Source organism: Mercenaria mercenaria, chromosome 13 (assembly GCF_021730395.1).
Source record: "Mercenaria mercenaria strain notata chromosome 13, MADL_Memer_1, whole genome shotgun sequence".
Lineage (NCBI taxonomy): Eukaryota > Metazoa > Mollusca > Bivalvia > Venerida > Veneridae > Mercenaria > Mercenaria mercenaria.
Window position 1 is genome coordinate 40,347,342 of NC_069373.1, and position 20,928 is coordinate 40,368,269.

Sequence of the window (20,928 nt, forward strand, 5' to 3'; positions counted from 1 at the left end):
TAACAAGGCAGTCTGAAAGACAGCTAAATCCCCCGCCACTGGTATGGATAGTGAAAGGGTAAAACTTTGACCATGAGCTGTGACCTTGACCTTGAACTGACATGGCTGACACATGAATTCTGCACATCGTCTAGATGAGGTGATCATTTGACCCAAGTTTCATGAAAATCCTAAAAGGGGTTTAGGAGATACAGAGCTCAAACCTTTGACCTTGAGTTGTGACCTTGACCTTGAGTTAACATGGCTGACTCATGAGTTTTTGATGAGGTGATCATTTGACCCAAGTTTAATGTAAATCCTTCAAGGGGTTTAGGAGATACAGAATGGACACATGGAAGGCTCAAACCTTTGACTCTAAGTTGTGACCTTGACCTTGAGCCGGCATGGCTGACTCATCAATTCTGCACATCGTCTTGATGAGGTGATCATTTCACTCAAGTTTGATGAAAATCCTTCAAGGAGTTTACAGAGCGGTCATAAAATGGAAGGCTCAAACCTTTGACCTTGAGCTGACATGGCTGACTCATGAGTTCTGCTCATCGTCTTGATGAGGTGATCATTTAATCTAAGTTTCATAATTATCCTTCAAGAGGTTTAAGAGATACAGAGCGGACACGAAATCGTAGGCTCAATCCTTTGACTTTGAGTTGTGAACTTGACCTTGAGCCAACATGGCTGACTCATGGGTTCTGCACATCGTCTTGATGAGGTGATCATTTGATTCAAGTTTCATGATTATCCTTCAAGGGGTTTAGGAGATACAGAGTGGACACAAAATGGAAGGCTCAAACTTTTGACCTTGAGTTGTTATCTTGACCTTGAACTGACATGGGTGACTCATGGGTTCTGCACATCGTCTTGATAAGGTGATCATTTGACCAAAGTTTCATGAAAATCCTTCAACAGCTTTAAGAGATACAGAGCGAACACAAAATGTTACGGAAGGACAGAAGGACAGAAGGATGGATGGAGAACATTCCTATAACCCCCCACCACTTGTGGCGGGGGATTAATTAACCCAAGTCAATCTAAATATATGTTACTGACTCCTATACAAAACTTCTAATGCCACATAAAGAACTGTTGCAACTTGAAGAGGAAGTTGAATGATAGCTGTTACCTTATATTATTAGCTTATTTAACATTGTTCTGTACAAAATGGAGATATATTTGGACGAGTACCCAGCTGAGAAAACCTTTTATCTTACTATAATAACAGTTTTAATTAAAAATGTTTCACTGAATACTGAATTCCTGCCTTTTCTAGTTTTTCCCAGCTTGGTATGAGTGCAAATATATATTATACAGAACAATGTTAGACCTTAAATAACCTTTTATTCTATATTTATTTCACTTCATACGTAATATACGTAATTCATTGAATGTTGTTTTTTCTGCATATCATCATGAAAAATAGTATATGGTGCAACCTCCCTACAACAGCCATTTGGCGATTTGGGTGGTAATAATACTTGGCTGAGATATTATGCCCACAAACATTGTCAGCATGTTTGGTGAAGATCGGATGAAAACTTTTCGACTTAAAAGAGCGGACAAGGCTAAATTCCCCGTTTTTGAGTAATTCAAGGACTATAATCAAAGAGTGCCTGGTACAATTTGGCTGGTTATCGAAACTGGCCGAGATGTACTGCCCACAAACATTGTCAGTAAGTTTGGTGAAGATCCGACGAAAACTGCATTATAGAGCAGACATGTTTTGGATGGTGACCGCCCGTCCGCTGCCATTCATAATCTTCTCCATTTTGTTTCTTAACCGTTAAATAAAAACTGCTGAGGTAGCTATTCAGACAGTCGGAGCTGATACCAATTTCTAGGTTTCGTCCAGAACGGCTTCTTTTAGCGTCTTTTCAAATATTCCAACATCTGATGATCCTTTTTACTGTATTTTTAAGTTTTTGATTATTAACGAACGTTTTAATATCTAAATCAGATAGTATTGTTATCCCTTGAATCGTTTTTGTATGTTGTAAACAAAAAAAAACTCAAATTAAATCCAGATTTCAAGACGCATAATCAATTCATCCGATTTACATTTGGAACATTTTCATGCGTTTCGGGCTTTATCGTATGTTTAACATGGGACTGTTGAACCATCCAAATACAGAAAATACAGGATTTTTTGTATGCGCGTGCGTCCAAATACAGAAAATACAGGATCTTTGTACACACGTGCATCCAAATACCGTAATATATTGTACGGTCACGTGTTGTAAATGAACGTTCGCAATTGGATAGATATAATAGGTATAGAATAAAACATAGTATCTTTTAATTAATAAAAATATTATCATATAAAGTCTATCACAAAAGTTCAGTTTGAATTTCATTTTGTATAGCTACACAGGCCATCTTAGTTATTGAAAGTCTGAGGTATATTACAGGAAGTCTTTGGAATACTATTTACACCTTTGGTATACTAGTAACTCCTTTGGTATACTATTAACACCTCTGGTATACCATTAACACTTTTGGTATACTAATAATGCCTTTGGTATACTAGTAACGCCTTTGGTATACCATTAACACCTTTGGCTTACCCTTTACATTTCTGGTATACTAGTAACACCTTTGATATACCATTAACACTTTTGTTATACTAGTAACACCTTTGGTTTACCAATAACACTTTTGGTATACTAGTTACACCTTTGGTATACTAGTAACACCTTTGGTATACCATTAACACTTTTGGTATACTAGTAACTCCTTTGGTATACTAGTAACGCCTTTGGTATACCATTAACACCTTTGGATTACCATTAACACTTTTGGTATACTAGTAACACCTTTGATATACCATTAACACTTTTGGTATACTAGTAACACCTTTGGTTTACCATTAACACTTTTGGTATACTAGTAACACCTTTGGTATACTAGTAACACCTTTGGTGTAAGACAGACAGGTATACTATTGAAAGTCTTAGGTTTATATGGAAAATCTTAGATTTACTTCATAGACTTAGGTCTACTTCTGAAATTCAAAATCTAACCAGGAAAATATAACAAAATGGACAACATCCAAACAACGGTCAATATCAGCTATATATCTACTTTTTTTTACCTTAAAAGCACAATTAAGATAAATGGCAATAAGTGTGTTACTATCCAGTATAACTCAATATCACAGTAAAATACTTCATGCATTTATTTACATTTATCTATATGTCCGTACATACTGTCACTTCTGTGTGATTTTGTCATTACTCTTTTAAATATAGAAATAGCTGTGACAAAAAATAGCGGTAAAACAGATGGATGCTTCTTAAAATATGTTTATTGAATATTAATGGAACAAAAGTGGAATTCACTGACTGAGCACATACTGTTTACTAATGTTGAATAATCAGAGAGCAATATCTCATTGGTCAAGGCAGTCTGAAAGACAGCTATATCCCCCACCACTGTTATGGATAGTGAAAGGGTTGGTGGTATTGAGTAGAAGCATTGACGTTGTTAAGTGTATTTTATGAATTTGAAAATCTCAAGGGGTTTAGGAGATACAGAGCGGACACAAAATGGAAGGTTCAAACCTTTGACCTTGACCTTGAGCCAACATAGCTCAAACTCATGTGTTTTGCACACTGTCTTGATGAGGTGATCATTTGACCGAAGTTTCATGAAAATCCTTCAAGTGGTTTAGGAGATACAGAGCAGACACAGACTGGAAGGCTCAAACCTTTGACCTTGAGCCGACATGGCTGACTCATGAGTTTTGCACATTGTCTTGATGAGGTGATCATTTCACCCAAGTTTCATGAAAATCCTTCAAGGGCTTTAGGAGATACAGAGCAGACATAAAATGGAAGGCTCAAACCTTTGACCTCAAGTTGTGACCATGACCTTGAGCCCAAATGGCTGACTCATAAGTTTTGCATATTGTCTTGATGAGTTGATCATTTAACCCAAGTTTCATGAAAATCCTTCAAGGGCTTTAGGAGATACAGAGCGGACACAAAATGAAAGGCTCAAACCTTTGACCTTGAATTGTGACCATGACCTTGAGTCGAAATGGCTGACTCATGAGTTCTGCACATTGTCTTGATGAAGTGATCATTTGACCCTAGTTTCATGAAAATCCTTCAAGAGGTTTAGGAGACTATTCCTACCATTCCTGTAACCCACACCATTCGTGACAGGGGATTAAAAATCATCACACTAGAACATGAAGAAAATATGCGCACATCCCCTTGATAGTGAAGCATCCTATGAATTTTCCCTGAATTCAAACCAGCAGTTGCTGACTAGGATAGCACTATAGTTTAGTAAATGTTGAATAATCAAAGGGCAATAACTCAGTGAAAATCATCCAATGGGAACATGAAGACAATATGCACATCTCCTCTTAGGAGTGAAGCTTCCTATGAAATTTCGAAGAATTCCAGCGAGTGGTTACTGAGGAATACTCCTGACAAGAAATGGCACTAAATTATTACTATGTTGAATAATCAAAGAGTAACAACTAAGTGAAAAATCATCCTACCAAAACATGAAGATGTCAAGTGCATCTCCTTTTAACAGTGAAGCTTCCTATGAAGTTTTGCTAAATTCTAAGTCTAAAAGAGCTGTCTGTAAGACAGCCAAGCTCGACTATTCGAAATATTGTCCCAGAAGCAGGAAAATATTACCCAAAAAGGTTAAATATCAAAAGAGTTTTAAGTTCAAAAGGGGAAATAATTTGACCAAAATGCATATCAGTTATGGGACTTGCTGCTATCAACTAGATTTATAACCCTGAAGGCACATATGAAGTTTCAATTCAATATCTGCATTAGTTTTGGAGATAGAAACTTGCATGTAAAACTTTAACCAGAATTTTCAATGTCAAAATGGGGGCATAATTTGCACAAAATACATGCCAGAATTATGGGACTTGACCCAGTGAGGTTGATAATTGATCTAGAAAAAGAAAAAATAAGTTTCAAATCTATATGCCTTTTAGTAATAGCTGTATGTACTTGCACGCAAAACTTTAACCAGAATTTGCTAAGTCCAAAAGGGGACATAATTTGGCCAAAATGAAGGTCAGAGTTATGGGACTTGCTGCTATCAACTAGTTTTATAACCCCGAAGAAACATGTGAAGTTTCAAATCAATATCTGCATTAGTTTTGGAGATAATAACTTGCATGTAAAACTTTAACCAAAATTTTCTAAGTCTAAAAGGGGGCATAATTTGCTCAAAAAACATGTCAGAGTTATGGGACTTGACCCAGTGTGGTTGGTAATTGATCTAGAAAAAGAAAAAATAAGTTTCAAATATATATGCCTTTTAGTAATAGCTGTATGTACTTGCACGCAAAACTTTAACCAGAATTTGCTAAGTACAAAAGGGGACATAATTTGGCCAAAATGAAGGTCAGAGTTATAGGACTTGCTGCTATCAACTAGTATTATAACCCTGAAGAAACATGTGAAGTTTCAAATCAATATCTGCATTAGTTTTGGAGATAATAACTTGCATGTAAAACTTTAACCAAAATTTTCTAAGTCTAAAAGGGGGCATAATTTGCTCAAAAAACATGTCAGAGTTATGGGACTTGACCCAGTGTGGTTGGTAATTGATCTAGAAAAAGAAAAAATAAGTTTCAAATATATATGCCTTTTAGAAATAGCTGTATGTACTTGCACGCAAAACATTAACCAGAATTTTCTAAGTCCAAAAGGGGGCATAATTTGGCCAAAATGAAGGTCAGAGTTATAGGACTTGCTGCTATCAACTAGATTTATAACCACGAAGACACATGTGAAGTTTCAAATCAATATCTGCATTAGTTTTGGAGATAGTAACTTGCATGTAAAACTTTAACCAAAATTTTCTAAGTCCAAAACTTAACCAAGGTGTGACGCTGACGCCGACGCCAGGGTGAGTAGAATAGCTAGACTATTCTTCGAAAAGTCGAGCTAAAAATCATCCTACCAAAACATGAAGATGTCATGTGCATCTCCTTTTAACAGTGAAGCTTCCTATGAAGTTTTGCTAAATTCCAACCAGTGGTTGTTGAGAAATACTGTGGACAAGAATTGTACTATACTATACTGATGTTGAATAATGAAAGGGCAATCACTCAGTAAAAAGCCATCCGTCTGGAATATAGACAATATGTGCATCTCCTCTTAATAGTGAGCTTCCTATGATGTTTCACTAAATTCCCACCAGTGGTTGCTGAGAAGTACTCCGGACAAAAATTGCAGGAAGGTCAGACAGACAAAGCCGCACTATAAATTCACTCTGTAGGGACAATATAACAAGAGCTGTCACAGGAGACAGCGCGCTCTACTATTTCAATGCTGGATAGTGAAACTGGACACATCTGAGGAAACTGGAGCTGTCACTGGAGTGTTTAATGACTCCAATGTGGATAAAGATATTGCACAATAGCTTGAGTCTGTGTCAAAAATATTAAGTAATAAAAGGGGTAAAGATAAAGTGTATCAAAACACTATATAAGTATAATTCTAAGCAAAAAGGGGGCATAATTTATAAAATATTGGTGTCATATGATGTGGGTGATGATGTGGAACAACTACTTCAAGTTTGAATCAAATGCATTTCGTAATAACTGAGATATAGTGAATATGCATCAAAATTAACCTTAAATTCTAAGTAAAAGGGGGCATAATTCATGAACAATTGGTGCCAGAGTTATGTACCTTGTGTCATATGATGTGGGTGATAAGGTGGAACAACTATTTTAAGATTGAATAAAATCCATTCAGTAATAACTTAGAAAGAGTGAAAGTGTATTAAAACTTCAACCTGAAATTCTAAGTAAAAAGGGATTATAATTCATAAAATATGGGTGCAAAAGTTATGGCCCTTGTGTCATATGATGTGAGTGATGATGCTGAACAATTATTTCAAGTTTGAATCAAATCCATTTAGGAATAACTGAGATAGAGTTAAAGTGCATCAAAACTTTAACCTGAAATTCTAAGTAAAAAGGGGGGATAATTCATGAAATATTGGTGTGAGTTATGACCCTTGTGCCATATGATGCGGGTGATGATCAGGAACAACTATTTCAAGTTTAAAGGAAACCCATCAAGTAACAACAGAGATGAGGAGAAAAAAGAGAAAGTGTAAAAAAACTTTAACCAAGGTAGGGACGCGGAAAGACGCCTACGCCGGGGTGAATAGGATAGCTCTCCATACACTTCGTATAGTTGAGCTAAAAACAGTTTGATAGGAATGTCACACAAACCTTTTTTGACATTAGTCCAAAGTTGGTCCTTGTTTGCACATTGCTCAAAGTTCTGTGGCAGTCTCACACTTCCAGCACATATATACCAGAACAATATGCCAAATGCATACACATCAACACTACTGTCATACCGACCAGTAAATAGTTCCGGTGCCATGTGGATTGGAGTGCCTGAAATTGATATGTATTTTTTAGAATTTATCACAAAGCAGGAAAGCAAAAGCAATGATTTATTACAAGACAAATTTTAGTTTGTCAGCATAAAGCACCTATAATTTAATAAACCCTAGCATCATCTAGTCATGTTACTTACATAATGTTCCATTTCCCATACACTGTTAAAAGAAACAAATTCAACAAGAGGGTCCTGATGACCCTATATCCCTCACTTGTTAAACGTGGCCTTGGAATCATCAATATAAACATTCTGACCAAGTTTCATGAAGATAGGGTCATAAATGTGGCCTCTACAGTGTAAAAAAACTTTTCCTTCGATTTGAGTGGTGACCTAGTTTTTGACCCCACATAACCCAGTTTTGAACTTGGCACACGAATCATCAAGATAAACATTCTGACCAAGTTTCAAAAAGATAGGGTCATAAATGTGGCTTTTCCTTTGATTTGACCTGGTGACCTAGTTTTTGACCCAAAATGACCCAGTTTCGAACTTGGTCTAGCGATCATCAAGATAAACATTTTATGCAAGTTTGAACCAAGTCAAAGCAAAAATGAAACCTCTATTATAATATGGCTGAAAGGGTCAAAATAGAAAATTTTGCCCCTTTCAGGGGTAGTAACTCTAGAACCCATGTTTTCAAAGGAACCGAGATCTTATTGTGACTTAAGTTGTGTGTAAGTGTGGTTAAAATCGAATGTAAAATGTCACTTCTATCTTGTTCACAAGGTAAAAATTAACAAATTTTGGCTCATTCAGTGGTCAATCAGGGGCCGTAACTCCAGAACCTATGATTGGATCTGACGTATTCATCAAGAAATTCAAGATCTATTGTTGTTAAAGATATTTTGCAAGTCTGTATCAAATCAAACCACACATGATGTCTCAATATGGCTGCAAAAGCCAAAATAGCAAAGTTGTGTGCAAGTTTGATTAAACCAATTGCAAAATGTGGTCTCTATCATGTTCACAAGCCAAAATAGCAAATTTTGGCCCTTTAAGGCCCCATGTGGTTCTGGGACAATCTGTGTATGAAAAGAATTGGAACCACTGCCTTACCCTTGCATGATCGTAAGAGGCGACTAATAGGGTCTTAATACTTGGTTTTGCAGTAACTGTGTGATTCCAGCAGGTATGCAAATTTTGATTCCATACCTCATGTTTTTATTTCAATGTAAATGAGATGTGGAACCAAAATTTGTAGTTCTGTTTTGCGCCATATAACCTATACTGTGTTGGTGCGCCGTAAAACTCAAATAAATAAATTGGCCCTTTAAAGGGCCATTACTCTGGAACCCATGAAGGGATCTGGCCAGTTTTCAAAATGAACCGAGATATTATGCCAATAAAAGTTGTGTGCAAGTTTGATTAAATCAGTTGCAAAATGTGGTCACTATCGTGTTCACAAGAAATTGTGGACAGATGACGACGGATGGACAACAAATGAAGGGCGATCACAAAAGCTCACCTTGTCACAGGTGAGCAAAACACATATGCCCCCACAGCCTGTGTGAGGTAAATGGGTCTGTAATTTTCAGTCTCAAAACTGCTGGGACCTTGACCTAATGCTCAAAAATCAACCGGGGCTACCTACTGACCATAGACAGTCATTTAAGTTTATCAGTTATGAAGTTTATCTGCTTAAGGTCAAGAAGGCGTAATTCAGCGCCATCTAGAATAATGTCAAACATTATGCTTGACAACACAACATCTTTGCGTTCTAAACGTTGACAGTAAGCAGCTTGTATGCTGAAGATTTAATTTCGCATCCAGCTTTTCGTCATACTTAAACAGATAAGATAAGAAATTTATTTATTATAGTGATATGTGTAACAACAATGATATGATACTAACAAACAAGAAATATGAAATTTACACCCGGCCAAATGGACTTATATGTCACCTTATTTATAATGTGTTTTCAGAATAATTTGTACTTGTATATCTAAGAATTGCGATAATAAAATTTGGAACAATCGTAGAATAAAACAATGAAATGAAGCTCTCCCTTTGAATGAGGACTTGAATAAATGAATTTTAGTTAATTATCAGTGATACGGATTAATGAGGCTTAGCATTTGGATAATTAATCTAAAAATGTAGTGTACTTAATAATTGTAACACCAAAATTAAATTGCAAAATTCACATCCCTTAATTTTTACTTGGTAATCATAAACTAGTGGATATGATACAAACATACAGTATATTTAAAAGTATGTATTTTAACGATATAATAAACTTCTTCATGATAGGAATGCTTTAACAATATATTCTGCTACCTTTCTAGTATATGATTGCATTAATAAACTTAATAAATCTGTCTCAGATAAATTGTTCTGTGAAGTGTTTATATCACTGAATGTATTATTTCTCAAAGTTGTGTATCTATCACAAGATAGCAGAAAATGAGTCTTCCCTCCAGATGTTCACCAACGAAGCGGCCGGTTCTATCCTTAACAGGAGGATTTCTAAATGAAATTGGCTCAACAGCAGACGCCCATACTTCTTTAAGTTAAGTGTTTGGTACTCCTCTTTTTTAAACGAGGATTTGAACAGGCGATAAGTTCATAACTTATTCACATTCATGATGTCATTTGGCCATCTGGTGTTGCACTTTGTCTTTAAACAATCATTCACAGTTGTTAACAATAGATTTCGTCGTAAATTCACGATTTATGTCTAAGTAATCCATAATCAATTTCACGTCACTGGACCAATTGTTCGTACACCATTGCTAATCGTAGTTAAACACCTTCTTTGTGATTCGGTCGTTGCTGATTATTTGTGAACGATTCCAAAAACATAGTAAACATAGTTTCTGACTCTCAACCATTGGAAGCCACCCTGAGTCACCGTACATAGCCATAATTGGAATGAAGCGATGGACACCAAAGAAATACCTTAAAGCACGATGCTGAATTTTGTCAATGCTTTGAAACTGCTTGAATCCCCATGTTGAAGCCCCATACTCGAGAATTGGCACAACACAGCTGTTATATAGTTTTCATATGCATTAAAGCCGACATCTTTCAAGTTGTGTATTTTACTAATCACGGAACCCAGTGCTCGACCTGCTCCTTTTGCCAAGGTTTCACGGTTCACAGAAAATGAGTTTTTCTCGTCAAAGATTACGCCTAAGTTGTAGTGTTCCACCATTTCCAATATATTATCACCAACCTTGAACACGAAATCAGTATGACGTGTGCGTCCTTGTCGGAAGTGAACACATTTGGACTTAAGCGTATTAATAAGGACGCGCCATTTCTTCCACCATGAGTGAACCACATCCAATATTGATTGCAGTTTCTCTTCAGAGTCCTATATGAGAACTATATCATCTGCGTATAGCAATATCCAGACGTTTACGTTTCCCATATTTACCCAGAGTTCAAGTTCATTAATTTCTTGCACTAAGTCGTTGGTGAACACTGCCCAAAGTGTCAGCGATAATGCACACCCTTGTTTTAGACCAGAGGCACAATGAAACCAGTCTGTTAATGTGTAACTATTCGGCAGGTCCTTACTGGAAATTTTTACACAGGCTGAAGAACTAGCATTATATAGATAGGGCATAAACAATTAAATATCTACCTGAAGTCAGAAAGGAGTGGATATAACTACTGCCTACTTAAAAAAAAATTTCTGATATATTCTTTTCCATCAAAGCTAGAATAAATGCCTTGAAGCCAAAAAATATTATATTTATTATATATTTATTTATGTTTAGAGTAAAAATATGGCTAAGATTTTGTCAGCACTAGATGCTGTATCTAGCTGGGCTCGAAGTAACATCTCCGCTTTCCGGGGAAAATTGTATTTAACTATTTATGAAACATTTGAAACAGATTGAAACCAACTGATAATCTAACGCAGTAAAATGTTTAATAAGAAGTATAATTTTTTCATTACGCCTTTTTGTGTAAGCATTCATGTATACAAGTGTGTCAATAAAAATTGGAAAGAAATCTGAAAATGGCTTACAAAATTAGAATACGCTTAAAATGAAATTTATTTTGTTGTAAACTCTTTTGTGACTAACTTATTTTTCCCTAAAATACAAACAGTTCTTTGTGAAGTTTTGATGCACAAAATCTGCATGTGAAAAAGGGGGGTAGGGGGAAATTTTAAGACATACAGTGAAAACGAAGTCTGAGACCCCTGTATTTTTTTTCGTTCATTTAACAGTAAAAAAAATTTACATGATAATTTTAGTCTTTAAAAAAAAAATCTATGGGACAGTTTACACACTACTTAGTTATTCCGCTCGAAAAAACAATAATTTTGTAGAAAGATTTTGGCATGATTTTTGCATAAAGTCAGCTTTCCGTTGGCGATTAGTCAGAGAACATATTTAAAAATTACATCACTGTATAGGTTTCAACGGGCTTGTTATATTAAAAGAAAAAAAAACTTTTTTGAAATAAATGGATGCCTCGAAACCAAATTAATTGCCGTAAAAACGGCAATGTCACAACTATTTAGGACAAGGCTAAAATGTGATTTCTCAATGCCATTTGCATAAAAAGTGTGCATTTGACCTTTTTAATAATCTTACATCGGGTGAAAATAAGCTTTTGCTATTATTCAAACATGTTATCAACGATGCAACTTGTTCTTGAAATTACCACTCATTACACCTTTTTTACCGGAGTGTTTTCCAGCTATACATCCTTTGTAGCACTAAGGTCAGCGGGACCTTTACCTCCAAAACTATAGGGATAATATTATGACCAATGACATTCGTGCTGTGAAGTTTGATAGCTGTAGGCCCAAGCATTCCTAAGCTAATGCAGCTAATGCTGAGAAACTGCTTTTAGTCTAAAGGTCACATTGACCTACTGAACCCTAAATCGATAGGGGTGAAGTTAGGCACTCTTAGGTCCAAGTTTTCTCCAGTTATTGATCATACACCATTTTCAGTCTTGAGGTTACTGCAACCTTTGACCTACTGACCAGACAAGAAGTTTTGTTTGTTTGTTTGTTTTGGCTTAAACACAGTTTTTCAGTTATGCAACAGCTGGGCAGACAAAAAGTAGAAGCTATCTTGTGACCACAAGCAATCATCTCAGGATGTTTGATCACTGTAAGCATGTGATCTCCAACTACTGATCTGAAACCGAAGTGTCTACCTACTGACAATGAGCAAACAATTTCCTTTCATTAGGGGCATAAAGATGTTCTATGTCTTGATGACATGCTTAAAATATGTAACAATACTTACCAACTATACTACCACTCATCATGGCTTCCGGCTTACAGAAACCCAGATCCGTGACTTTACCTCTGTTTTCCTTGTCAAGCTGGAAACCAGAACACATAATATAATCAAGGTTTCACAAATTTCTTTAGTTTTTAAGAAATAAGAATGTGGAAGATTAAGCTGACAAGTGATATCATACAATGATTTTTGCCACATCACTTGCTAATAGTTTGTTGGCAATTTTTTGGCTAACAGAACAGTCCTACCTCATTTTAATCATTAATTGTGCAGATATTACTGGAAACTGTAAGTATGTAATTACACACTATATTGAAACTTTGCAATTAGGTTGTTATTGAATGATTGAAAATAGCCTGGCCTGAGTGTAAAATTGATTAAGAACAGCTAATTACCAATTATATGTATGCAACTGCTGTTTAATAAGTTGGTTATTATATACCTAAAGGTTATTGTGCACACTTCAAGTTATTGGACCACAAATTTCTGTCCTGTACACCTCTGTTACTATGTATAGCAAGATTTATAACAAGAGCACTGCCTGCGGGTGCCAACGCTCATCTGCAAGTACTGGACATTATGTTAAGAAAAATGTAATGGTTCTTGGCCTTCTTACTCATCTTAATTCATGACAAAAATGTATGAGGTTTCAAAACTATAGTAAGTATTCAAGAAAAGTGAACTTAAAAAACCCCCAAGAAATACTGATTTTCTAAGTTAAAAAGGCACATAATTCTGACAAACATGGTTCTTGACCTACATACTAATCTAATGATAACAAGAGCCATGTCAGACATGGCTAATCCCCCCACCGGGCAGCTGTATTTGCGAATGGAATGTTAATTTTGTGGTTGTTTAGTAATCATTGTAAGTCTTTTGTTTTTTAAAGTCCACAAAAAAACTCCTTACTAGGTAGAGATACCTTATATATAATAAAATTAATAAAATACACCTAAAACTGGAGAGTAACATCTATGCTGTACCACAGAAAAGTGGTCTTGTTTTTTCCCTAGGGTCAATTATAAAAATGTTACAATATAAGTTATTTATAGTAACAACTAAGGGAAGTTAATCTTTAAAAAAAAAAAAAAAAAAAAAAAAAAAAAAAAAAAAAAAAAAAAAAAAAAAAAATTGCAAGTCCACACAAAAATCTTTATCAGGAAGAGACTGGTCAAAATACACCTCAAAATTGGATTTAGCATGTTTGTTGTACTACAGAAAAGTGGTCTCGATTTTTCCCTACGACTAGTAATGAAAAAGTTACAATAAAAGCTATTTAAAGTAACAACAAAGGGAAGTAATTCTAAAGAAGGGAACTGCGCATGACACTTCGTCTCATGATGGTGTATAATTGTGCCAAGTTACATCAAAATCCCTCTATGCATGAAGAAGAAATGCTTCGGACAAAGTCATTCTTGTATCTGACCTTTGGCCTCTAAGTGTGACCTTGACCTTAGGCCTAGTGACCTGGATCTTGCGCATGACACTCCGTCTCGTGGTGGTGAACATTTGTGCCAAGTTATATCAAAATCCCTCAATGCATGAAGAAGAAATGCTCCGGACAAGGTTTTAATTCTTGTATCCTTTGACCTCTAAGTGTGACCTTGACCTTAGACCTAGGGACCTGGTTCCTGCGTATGACACTCCGCCTCGTGGTGGTAAACATTTGTGCCAAGATATATCAAAATCCCTCCATGCATGAAGAAGATATGCTCCGGACAAATTTTTTTAAGAAAATATGATAAAGGGGAATAACTCAAAAAATAGGCAAGGTAGAGTTATTGTTCTTGCACACTGCACTTCCTCCCAATGTGTTCTATCAGTGTATGAAGTTTGAAGAAAATCCCTCCAGTACTTTTGGGGTTATGCTCCGGACAAAATGTTTTAAGAAAATATGATAAAGGGGAATAACTCAAAAAATAGGCAAGGTAGAGTTATTGTTCTTGCACACTGCACTTCCTCCCAATGTGTTCTATCAGTGTATGAAGTTTGAAGAAAATCCCTCCAGTACTTTTGGAGTTATGCTCCGGACAAAATTTTTTAAGAAAATAAGATAAAGGGGAATAACTCAAAAAATAGGCAAGGTAGAGTTATTGTTCTTGCACACTGCACTTCCTCCCAATGTGTTCTATCAGTGTATGAAGTTTGAAGAAAATCCCTCAAGTACTTTTGGAGTTATGGTCCGGACAAAGATCGTTGCGGACGCACGGACGGACGGACGGACGGACGCACGCACGGACGGAGAGCATTTCTAATATCCCCTTCACCTTTGGTGGGGGGATAAATAAACAAGTGTACAAAGTTTCAAAGCTGTTATAGAAATCAAGAAAAGTGACCTAAATAAAAAGGAATTCAATTTTTCTAAGTACATAAAGGGCCATAATTCAGACAACATGCATATCAGATTTATGGCTCTTGGCTTACTTACTCATCTCATGATGATAACCAAGTCTGCAAAGTTTCAAAGCTATTTTTCTAATAGTATTCAAGTGAAATGGACCTAAATAAAAATTTTAACCAAGAAATTGAAATTTTCTAAGTATAAAAAAGGGTCATAATTCTTACAAAGTGCAGGTTAAAGTTATGGCTCTTGGTTTTTTTAATCATCTAGTGATGATAAAGAAGTATGCAAAGTTTCAAAGCTGTAGCTCTTATAGTTTTTTTTAGAAAAAATCGACCTAAACAAAAAAGTTAACCAAGAAAACCAAATTTTCTAAGTAGAAAAGGGGACATAAACACAATGCTTATCAGAGTTATGGTTTTTGGCCTACATAGATATCTAATGATAATAAACAAGTGTGCAAAGTTTCAAAGCTGTATTTCTTATAGTTTTTGAGAAAAGGCAGAACTAAACAAAAATTTTAAACAACGTTGACGCTGAAGCTGATGATCAAGTGACAACAATACCTCAAAGATTTTTTAAACAAGAGCTGTCACAGGAGACAGCACGCTCAACTATTTCGATGCTGCATAGTGAAACTGGGCACATCTGAGGAAACTGGAGCTGTCACCGGAGTGTTTAATGACTCCAATAGTGTATGAAGATATCGCACAATAGCTTGAGTCTTTGTCAAAAATATTAAGTAATAAGAGAGATAAAGATAAAGTGTATCAAAACACTATTTAAGTATAATTCTAAGCAAAAAGGGGCATAGTTCATAAAATATTGTTGCAAGAGTTATGCACCTTGTGTCATATGATGTGGGTGATGATGTGGAACAACTACTTCAAGTTTGAATCAAATCAATTTCGTAATAACAAATATAGTGAAAATGCATCAAAATTAACCTTAAGTTCTAAGTAAAAGGGGCATAATTCATGAAAAAATGGTGCCAGAGTTATGCCCCTTGTGTCAAATGATGTGGGTAATAAGGTGAAAGTTTGAATCAAATCCATTTAGTAATAACTGAAATAGAGTGAAAGTGTATCAAATCTTTAACCTGAAATTCTAAGTAAAAATGGTAAATAATTCATGAAATATTTGTGCAAAAGTTATGGCCCTTGTGTCATCTAATGTGAGTGATGATGTTGAACAACTATTTTAAGTTTGAATCAAATCCATTTAGTAATAACTGAGATATAGTGAAAGTGCATCAAAACTTTAACATGAAATTCTAAGTAAAAGGGGGAATAATTCATTAAATATTGGTATCAGTTATGGGCCTTGTGTCATATGATGTGGGAGATGATGTGAAACAACTACTTTCAGTTTGAATCAAATCCATTTAGGAATAACTGAGATAGAGTAGAAGTGCATCAAAACTTTAACCTGAAATTCTAAGTAAAAAGGGGGGATAATTTATGAAATATTGGTGTAATAGTTATGGCCCTTGTGCCATATGATGTGGGTGATGATGAGGAATAACTATTTTAAGACTAAAGCAAATCTTTCAAGTAATTACAGAGTTAAGGAGAAAAAAGAGAAAGTGTAAAAAAAACTTTAACCAAGGTGGGGACGCAGAAAGACACCAATGCCGACGTGGGTAGGATAGCTCTCCATATATTTCGTATAGTCAAGCTAAAAATCAGATAACTAATAAATATCAATACTAGACACTGAAAGCATTTTCTTTCTTATTTTGCATGAGCTTGTGTTTCATCAAATAACTATAAACAATAACTTACTAGAACATTTTTCAGTTTGATATCCCTGTGAACAAGACCCTGGCTGTGTAAAAACCTGATTCCTTCAACAACATCAATGGACACTTGTAACCTGAAATTTATGTATAAAATAATGTCAATGCTGACACAAATACAGGTACAATGATTACATTATAATACTGTAGAAGTTTAAGTACAGGTAATACTCCAGACTGCTAATTTCTTTTTCTTATATTGTAACTTGGAGTGTGGGGACTGGAGTACTTGACCTTCATACACTTTAATAAAATCTGTAAAATGATCCTTTGGAAGCAAAGAATTCAACCATGAAGAATTATAGCAGACTTGGTTTGATTGAGTCTGCTCATGAGAGGTAATGGAATGTGCAACACCTATAACAACACTGAATCAAAGTATGGGGAGACTTTTTACAGCCGCCACGTGGCACTTAAAGATTGCTGTTGTGATAGTTAATAAAATCTTTAAAACGATCCTTTGGAAGCAAAGAATGCTACCAAGAATTAAACATTACTATGTATTTCATATATTCAAATGAAAATAACTAACTTAAATTCACAATTCATTTTGAAATTTTGAAATTATTATGTATACAATGTGTACTACCTTTCATATATTTATCTATGAAATTTACTTACACCTAAAATATAAAAATCCTCTGGCCTTCACAATAATATTGAAACAAGAGCACCGCCTTGCGGGTGCTGACGCTCATCTGATTTTTTTTGTATAATAGAAATATTGTCCTACCCATGATTTTCTAAGTCTAAAAAGGGCCATCATTCTTGCAAAAAGCAGGATAGAGTTATGTTTCTTGATGTACAGTGTCCACTTATGATTGTGAAAAACTGTTGCAAGTTTTAAAGCAATAGCTTTGATAGTTTATGAGAAAAGTTGCCTTAAACATAATACTCAACCAAGAAAATGATTTTCTAAGTCCAAAAGGGGCAATAATTATTGCAAAAAGCAGGATGGAGTTATGTTGCTTGCTGTACAGGGTCAGCTTATGATGGTGAACAAGTGTTGCAAGTTTCAAAGCAATAGCTTTGATAGTTTAGGATAAAAGCTGACCTAAAGCTTAAAACTTAACCAAGAAAACTGATTTTCTAAGTCCAAAAGGGGCAATAATTCTTGCAAAAAGCAAGATGGAGTTACGTTTCTTGATGTACAGGGTCTGCTTATGATGGTGAACAAGTATTCCAAGTTTCAAAGCAATAGCTTTGATAGTTTAGGAGAAAAGTTGACCTAAACATAAAACTTAACCAAGAAATCTGATATTTTCTAAGTACAAAAGGGGCCAAAAATCTTGCAAAAAGCAAGATGGAGTTATGTTTCTTGCTATACAGGGTCAGCTTATGATGGTGAACAAGTCTTCCAAGTTTCAAAGCAATAGCTTTGATAGTTTAGGAGAAAAGCTGACCTAAACATAAAACTTAACCAGGCAACGCCGACGCACGCCGACGCCGACGCCGACAACAGCTCAAGTGATGACAATAACTCATCATTTTTTTTTCAAAAAATCAGATGAGCTAAAAACAAAAGTTGTGTGGTTTGGAAGCATGAAGAGAAGTTGTCTTGAATTTTTTGAAAGAAGAGAATCTCTGTTGGGAAAATGGAACTTTTACTGTTTTAGGAATTAAATTTTCACTCAAAATAAAAGAAATCATAAAACTTAATTACAAAGACGAAATATCTATTTACGCAATGGTTAAGGAGAATTTTGACTCCTTATGGTAAAATCACAGTAATTAAAACACTAGCATTGTCAACAAGAGCTCCGCCAAGCGGGGCAATATACGCTCAAAGGGTTATAGCGTGGCAATATACGCCCAAAGGGTTATATCAGAGGAAGGGGGCAAAATTTAAAGAACTCGACTGTTGAAACTCAAAGGACAGGAACAACAAAGGGAAGAAATTCCAAAAAATATTCTCTAAGTCCACAAAAAAAATCCTTACCAGGTACAGATATGTAAAAATACACCTAAAAATTGGAGGTACCATTCATGTTGTACCACAGAAAAGTGGTCTCGGTTTTTCCCTACGGCCAATAATAAAAAAGTTAAAAAATAAGCTATTTATAGTAACATAAAAGGGAAGTCATTCAAAAAAGAATTATTGTAAGTGAACAAAAAAGGGAACTGCTAAATAAAAACAAGAGAACCGCAATGCAGAGCTAATACTTGGAATCACAAATAAATTAAGAGCTGCTTTATTATTCTTATAGCAAAGAAGTATATTTACAGCTGTAGATACAACAATCAAAACCTTAATTTACAAAGTTTTAAATGTATCATAAGGTGTTATTATAACACATAGAAATATACTCAGTGCTCAATATGCAAATGGGAAAAATTTGATAAAAGGTGGTCTACATATAAAATTCTGGTTACAGAAGAAATTCTTCACTAAGTACATGATTCTCTTTTTATTCTGTAACTTTTATTTGGTATCATTTTTTGTTAGAATTGATAAAGAATTAACAAAGTTTTTACTTGAGGTTAATTATGGAGGAAAGTCCAGCATACTGTCTTACCACATAAGTAACATAAAGTAATACTGATATATATAATTAATGTATCGTAATTAATATATCACAATATAATACAAAGTAATTTAGTATTGAAAATAATATGACAAAGAGGTTTCATAATATTAATGTAGTCTTTGTCTTTTTTTTGCTGATGTATTTCTGTCGTTAAATTGTTGTAGTTACGTCTTTTTGGGGATCACAATATCCTATTATATTAAGTCAAACATCAAAGGAATTTAATAAATAACTATTTTATTTTGAAAAAACTGAGCCTGTGCACATAATGTATAAAATAACCATATCAATATTTATCTTTATTGTGAGTAAGTCAACCTATCTGTTTCGTTTTGTGCAAGGTCAACTTAATACTGACTTGTTATAAGTTCTACAGATGTTGTAACATTAATCGGCTCCCGAAATATAATTAATTTGAACATGTTTTTTTCCCTATAAATTACAATAATAACTAACTGTTAAGACCATTTAGAATGCATTGTATAATTATATTTGTACATACCAGTACCCTAACGAACCAATTTATTTTATTTTCAGCCAGCTGAATGGACTATTGTAAAAGTAGTTTCATGTCATAGTATGTTAATGTAGTCTTTGAAAAGACGTAGAGCTTGTCTGTAAGTTAATAATTTAATATGCATTATTGGAATAAAATATTCCCCCACTCCCCCTCCAAAAAAAAAAAATCCCATTCATTCTTAGACATCTGAAATCCACAAAATCATGACCCTATCATGAACAATTTATTTCCATGAAATTAAACACTTTCACATTTAAAATCTAAAGCTGCCATACTAACATCCTTTCAATGCATAAATACCCTACATAAAGTGCAACTAACAACTGTTTATGTGTGGGTTATATTTATAAGGAAAGCTTGTATGAATACAAAGTATGAAGAACTCACCGACCAACCCAGTCCAAATGTTGTTTGATTGCTGTGTACAGATCACGCTGTAGTCGATCCATGACCAGCAGTACTGCAGGAGTGGTCCCACCTCCATATGTGTAATCTATGATTGACCCACGTAGCATAACCACCCTATCATGGTCTGGTATATTCCTGCAAATGATAAGATATATATGTAATTAAACAACTAGGTGTTTTTGTCATAAAAACATATACCACCCCTCTATGTATTCCTTTAGCTCTGGTGGCCATTTTGTGCAGGGAAGTGAAACATGTCGGTGATATGCACAACTTGGCTTGGTACTGATCACTCCTGTGAAGTTTTGTAGAAATCTGTCCAGCAGTTTGACCTGTGAAAGCCGTAAAAGATTCTTCTATTTTTAGCTCTGGTGGCCAATTTGTGCAGGGAAGCGGAACGTGCCAGCGATATGCACAAAAAGGGTTGGTACTGATCACTCCTGTGAAGTTTCATCGAAATCCAGCCAGCAGTTTGACCTGTGAAAGCCAGACAAGATTTTTCTATCTTTAGCTCTGGCAGCCATTTTGTGCAGTGTAGCATAACATGTCAGTGATATGCACAACTAGGCTTGGTACTGATCACTCTTGTGAAGTCCGTTGAAATCCGGCCAGTAGTTTGACATGTGAAAGCCAGACAAGATTTTTCTATCTTTGGCTCTGGCAGCCATTTTGTGCAGTGTAGCAGAACATGTCAGTGATATGCACAACTAGGCT

The 20,928-nt window shown here is 35.2% G+C and overlaps 1 protein-coding gene across 2 annotated transcripts in view; it reads right to left on the reverse strand.

The window, feature by feature from the left end:
* Window positions 1-20,928, reverse strand: part of LOC123528649 (dual serine/threonine and tyrosine protein kinase-like) — a 100,972-nt gene that overhangs the window by 7,992 nt on the left and 72,052 nt on the right. For both annotated transcript variants that reach the window (XM_053521619.1, XM_045308529.2), the window contains exons 10-13: window positions 20,194-20,349; window positions 16,745-16,835; window positions 12,623-12,701; window positions 7,226-7,396 (exon numbers count right to left, since the gene is read on the reverse strand). In XM_053521619.1, the coding sequence (XP_053377594.1) occupies window positions 7,226-7,396; window positions 12,623-12,701; window positions 16,745-16,835; window positions 20,194-20,349 (497 nt within the window). The remainder of the gene's footprint in view (window positions 1-7,225; window positions 7,397-12,622; window positions 12,702-16,744; window positions 16,836-20,193; window positions 20,350-20,928) is intronic.